Source organism: Sapajus apella, unplaced genomic scaffold, assembly GCF_009761245.1.
Source record: "Sapajus apella isolate SASKATOON/1434 unplaced genomic scaffold, GSC_monkey_1.0 scaffold64, whole genome shotgun sequence".
Lineage (NCBI taxonomy): Eukaryota > Metazoa > Chordata > Mammalia > Primates > Cebidae > Sapajus > Sapajus apella.
Window position 1 is genome coordinate 9,927,083 of NW_022437004.1, and position 6,000 is coordinate 9,933,082.

Sequence of the window (6,000 nt, forward strand, 5' to 3'; positions counted from 1 at the left end):
GATTTATCAGCAGGATTGTTGAGGAAGATAGATATTCATGATCTGAATTTTCATTCTTTGAAACTAGCTGACTTTTTTGCTAGAAGGCCTTATCTAGTACAAATGAAAATACACTTAGGCCTTGTCACCAATGGCTATGGTAAATTGGTGATTTATTTTAAAATCATTAGAAAATTCAAATTTTTAAACTATTATTTTAAGTATTTTTGTTTTGAGGTTTGATATTGTTTGTTGATAGACATCTCTTTTTTTTTTTGTAGCCATGAATCATCTTAACGGACAGAAAATGTATGGAAAAATTATTCGTGTTACCCTGTCCAAACATCAGACTGTACAACTACCTCGAGAGGGACTTGATGATCAAGGGCTAACAAAAGATTTTGGTAATTCCCCATTGCATCGTTTTAAGAAACCTGGATCCAAAAATTTTCAAAACATTTTTCCTCCTTCTGCAACCCTTCACCTATCTAATATCCCGTAAGTATATAAGCTAGAGTGTATTAAGGAGATACATTCTATTTTGATAAAATATGAAATTTATTATTAATCTTTACTTTTTCTTCCCATTCAATTTTCCTAGTCCATCAGTAGCAGAAGAGGATCTACGAACACTGTTTGCTAACACTGGGGGCACGGTGAAAGCATTTAAGTTTTTTCAGTAAGCAAGCTTCCTTATCTTTAAATTAGTGACCTGATAAAAGTTTTCTTTAAGGAGTTTTTATTCTTTTTGTTTATAAAAATGTTTTATTCTGGAATGGCCAAAATTTAAGTAGTTAATAAGCCCTTCCTAATTTAATGAAGTATCTAATTTTATAATTTTGTTTCAGAAGAGATCACAAAATGGCTCTTCTTCAGATGGCAACAGTGGAAGAAGCTATTCAGGCCTTGATTGATCTTCATAATTATAACCTTGGAGAAAACCATCATCTGAGAGTGTCTTTCTCTAAGTCAACAATTTAAAAAGGGGAAGATGAAGATTGGGGGTGAATCACATTGTTCAGTGTCATCACCTATTGACTGTTCAGAAAAGTGGGGACCAGAGTTTGATTTTTTTTTCTGTTTTTTGGGGTTTCCTTTTTTTTTTCTCCCATGCTGTTATCATTCCTTGGTTATAAAATGAAATGGCATATGTAAAGGCAGAGTTATCAACTGCTATATTTCATCTGTTGTATAGGGAAGCCATTTTTGTCTGTTTAAAATTTCAATTTAATTTTGCTTTTTTTTTTTCAACTTAGTTGACATACGTGCCTTAAAAAGGAAAACTAGTGTTGCTATTGTGCATTTACTAGAAAAAAGGAATTGGTTGTTTAGGGCACACTGTTATATGGGAATTAAAATATGTTTAGGCAGGGGTGTGTAAAAAGGTTAAGTTTTTGTTTCTCCTGCTTGAAACTTATTTTGAATTATTGGCTTGTCACCTTTTTTTCTATTTACTCAAATAAGATACATGATATTGAAAGAATAAAGCAGCATTTTTAGTTTTTACTACCTTAGGCTTTATTGCTTTAAAAAAACATTGGCCTTTTGTATCTCACAATTCTGGTCTAGATTCAGTTATGAATGTAGGCATTAGTTAAAATTAACAAGATGCAGAGTATTAATTTCTTAAGACAACAAAGTGATTTCTGTAAGTTTGAGCCCTATGTGGAAAGCATTGTGGAATCTTAACCTTTTTGTACACACTCTTGTGGGACGTATCATATAAATGTCAGCACTAAGTAATGTCTTGTTTGTGGCTGAATATTTTTCGTAGATGTTTTTGAAGTTGACATGACTTACGTGCATTTAAATATATATTGCCATCCTTAGTTTGTAATTAAGATTTGGAATATGGTTGTGGATTTCTGAGCATGTGCAGACTGGTCTAGCTAGTTCAGGAACTGGTGCATGTATTTTTCAAAGATAAAGAAAGTGTACTGCGAAAATATGCAGGAAGATTAATTTTGTGGCAGTTTTCTAAAACTGACAACCAGGTGGGACCAAAGTTTATGTGCCTTTAGTCTTAATTTACCTTGCATTGTAATATTCAGTTTTAATAAATCTTCAAAATATTTTGTATTTAGGAATAGATCTGACTTTAATAAAAACATGGCTCAGAATCTACAGGTCAAATTAATTTGAACAGTTCTTGTCAATCTGAATTGTTGATTCTGTTTAAATGACCAATACTTTTTGAAATTGATGTACTTAGTTTCAAGATTCATAGATTCTGTTATCTATGTAGACAGAATGGTCATGTATATTTTCTATTAGTTGAGTTTTTACATCTTTAGAAATGTAAAATTCAGTATAGTTTGAAAGCGGCACAATTAAAAATTAATTTTCTAACAAAGTTGGGAGGTTTGATGGTTGTTTAATTTCATTTTGTGTGTACTCTGCTTACCTCTGTAGCATGCTCAATAAACACTTCTGTAGCTCTATATTCACCTTTTCTGTCTTTCTCTGCTGCCTTTTCTCTCTCCTCTTCTTTGTTTTCACTCCACTGTGCTTCTGAATTCATGTTTATTCTCTGCCAGGGTGGGAAAGGAGTAATAATATTACAATTCTATGGCTTTATACCATAAATAAATCTAGATGCTGTGAAAATATACCAGCTGTTTTTTTTTAATTTAAAAGATGGTAACTGCTTTTCAGGAGGACACATATTAAACATTTCCCACCCTGTTAAAATCTACTGCTTTAAAGACATAACTTTTATTGTAGCTTGTTAATTCTATCTCTTTTGTTGTTGTTGTTTTTCTTTTCCAGTAGATTTATGCACTAATAGATCTTTTGGATTTGCCATGCTCTCTTGCTGCAGTTTCATCTTTCATCTTTTGTGTCTGCTAAAGATTTCTTAACTAATCTTAGACTATCTTGTGAGTTAACAAAAAGAACTTGATGTTACTTGGAAGAAAGAGCAACATATCATCTGCTTTTGTTTTGGGTGGGAAGCATGATATACATTCAGGTGTTTAAAGACAGAGTAATTTGCATTTAACAACTGAAGAGTTACTACTTTCACTTTTTAAACAGTTACAATTAGGGTGCTATTTATATTCAAAATACTTTGGTCACTTTTTCCAAACATATATTGGTATCAAATAACTTTGAAGTTATGCATGTTCCTTAGGTTTGTTCAGTTATAGAATATCCCACACTTATGCAAAACTTATACAGAAGATAAAAAGTAAATAAAGGAACATGAAATATGTTTAAATGTACTATACTTAATACAGTAATTCAGTCACCTCCAAGAAAGAAGAATATAGTAAGTAAAATAATTTTGTTTACACTAGTGTCACTGTTGTCATCTGAAGAAGACCCATTAGAGTCAACAGTTTGGGATGCTTTGGAAGCTAGGTGATCCTTGCTTTTTCTTAAAATAACATTGTAGCACAGAGGAACTTGCAACATTAGATATTTCTAAAGTCTTAAAAACCAATACCATGGTTAGTGAACAGTAATTGAACAAAGATTTTCAAGGTGAAGTTTTTCTCAGTAATTAGTGGTGGTGGATATAGTATTTGAAAGTAAGTTCTGTCACCTTTTCAGGCAGTTCATTGTGGGTGGGATTGCCTGGGGAAGGAGAAACAAAGTCCTGAGCTGTGTCTGTGAGCTGAGTTTCCTCTAGTTGCTAAGCTAGTGAGAGTTCCCAATCTTCCTAGTGGGAGATAACCGGAAACCAGCTCTTCCTGCCTAAGGCAGATCTATACTGTCTTACAGTATGCCCCAGTACAGCCTTCCTTCCAAAGCACCAAGTCAGTAAAGGTGAATTTTGATGTTCTAGAATATTTTTAATTCCATACATTAACCCAGGCCTTGGCATATAGTGAATTGCTCATTAAAAGGTAAAAATAGTATCAGCTTCAGTACTCTGTGCCTCTTAGAGTGAACTACCTAACAATGAAGTATTCTTAGGACTCAGCTGCTTTGTTAATAGAGGTCTTAACTTGAATATTTAGAAATGACTTTATCAGAGAGAAAAATGACTTTTTGATCTTAAATAAGATGTATTTGGAAATGGATTTTAAAGCAGCTGTTTAAGGAAGAGATTCCTACGGTTTATATTTAATATTAGCATTTGAAAGCAACTAAGAAAATTTTTGCTTAACCAGGAAGTATAATGAATCATTATATTAGAGATTAAATTAACACTTTGGAAGCATTTTAGCCCCTAGAGTTAAGGCTAGTAGAGTGAAATTATGGTGATTAGCCTAATTCGTTCATGTACATCTATTTGGATCACCATATAATTAGTAGGGAAAGGACAAATCACTTTTCAGAGCCTCAGTATTATTTGTAAAATGGAGGCAGTAAGTTCTGCTCTGCTCACCTAACAGGATTATTAAGAGGCTCAAACAGGATAAGTGAAGGAATGCTATGCAATTAGTAAACTGTTATACCAGAGATCCCACACTACCAGATTTGCCCACAGTAAACTTCATTATCCACAATACATGTTATCCTAATAAGTCTTCTTGCTACAAAGAAATATTAATGTTTTAAAATTATTTAAATACTAGTTTCATAAAGCAAAAATATGTGAAATGCAGTTATAGAGAGCATCCCAAAGCCAAAGGAAACTATGGATTTAGCTTTATATTTTCTGTTTGAACTTGATAGCCCAATCATAAAATGCACATATTTATATTAAAGACTGCACTTAAAATGAGATTTCATATGTATAAAAAAGTTCCTGTGAAACTTAGAGGTAATTCTAACACAAGAATTTCAAGGCTAAAGAAGAAAGACATATTCTCATGAGCAGCTCTGAACTTCAAACAGGGTTTTCTGGCTGCCTTAATACATTTAAGTGGAGCCTAAACGTGAAAACTTTTTTTTATTCAGAAGAAAGTACAGAACTACGTGAAACTGAATATACTAGAAAGTCTGATGTCAAGAATTCAGCAGAAAGTTGTTTTTTGTTGTTGTTGTTGTTTTTGTTTTTTTGAGGTGGAGTCTCGCTCTGTCACCCAAGCTGGAGTGCAGTGGTGCAATCTCATCTCACTGCAACCTCCCCCTCCCTGGTTCATGTGATTTCTCTGCCTCAACCTCCCAGGTAGCTGGGATTACAGGCGCCTGGCACCACGCCCAACTGATTTTATTTTTAGTAGACACGGGGGTTTCACCATCTTGGCCAGACTGGTGTTGAACTCCTGACCTGGTGATCCACCCGTCTCGGCCTCCCTAAGTATTGGGATTACAGGTATGAGCCACTGCCCATCCTCAAAATCTTAATTTTAAACCGTAATATTCACTGGTTATCCAGAACCTTAATTTTACAGTTATTGTTAATTTGAATAGTTTTTTTAAATTTTTTAGTTTTGGATTTTGCAAATAAAAGTGTACACTTTAAAGTTATAGAGTATTAGATTATTCACATTAAAACCAAAATGAAGTGTCTAAATACGTGGAAAAATAAAACCATAACGAACACCTATCCACTTCACTAAACTATATCACCACCTAACATTTTCTGTGTTTTAAATGTAATTCTGTATCGAAAGAAAGAAAACATTACAGAATGAACTGAAATGCTATATGAACCTCTTTCTGATCTTAATCCCAACCTTATTCTTTTCCCAGAGGTTACCTTCAATTTAGTGTTATTCATCGGTTGCTTTTCAAGAGGAATTTGTCCTATATTCTGTAGGTTAAATTTGTTCTACCAAATAATATAATATTGGGTGTTTAAGTAGTACAATATTTTGTTGTCCAAAACACAGTAAATTTTAACATTAGAATGTTTGAACGTTGATAATCCCCTTATCAAATCTCATGACATTTAACCAATTTTTAAGAAAAGTTTTAAGTCGTGTTTAAGAAATAAGTTATTTGGGCCTCAGGTTTCTCTTAAAGATATAAACAAGGAGCTATCATTGGTATTTTAGAAGCTGAATTATATGTAAGATCCTTAAATACAAACATACCCTTTCTAGCTTCACATTATAACCACCCTTTTTGCACTTTCTCCCTTTTTCTTCCTCCCTACTTTGCTTCCATTTCAATGGACAGACT

The 6,000-nt window shown here is 33.1% G+C and overlaps 1 protein-coding gene across 9 annotated transcripts in view; it reads left to right on the plus strand.

Annotated features, from left to right (window-relative positions):
- The window catches only part of PTBP2 (polypyrimidine tract binding protein 2), an 88,386-nt gene extending 85,964 nt beyond the window's left edge, over positions 1–2,422 (plus strand). For 4 of the 9 annotated variants that reach the window (XM_032247950.1, XM_032247952.1, XM_032247946.1 and 1 more), the window contains exons 12-14: positions 261–477; positions 581–658; positions 831–2,422. In XM_032247950.1, coding sequence (XP_032103841.1) covers positions 261–477; positions 581–658; positions 831–960 — 425 coding nt within the window. In that variant the 3' untranslated portion in view covers positions 961–2,422. Of the gene's footprint in view, positions 1–260; positions 478–580; positions 659–827 lie in introns of all 9 variants that reach the window. The other 5 variants (XM_032247954.1, XM_032247947.1, XM_032247953.1 and 2 more) reach the window with 3 other exon arrangements.
- Positions 2,423–6,000: the final 3,578 nt, after the last annotated feature.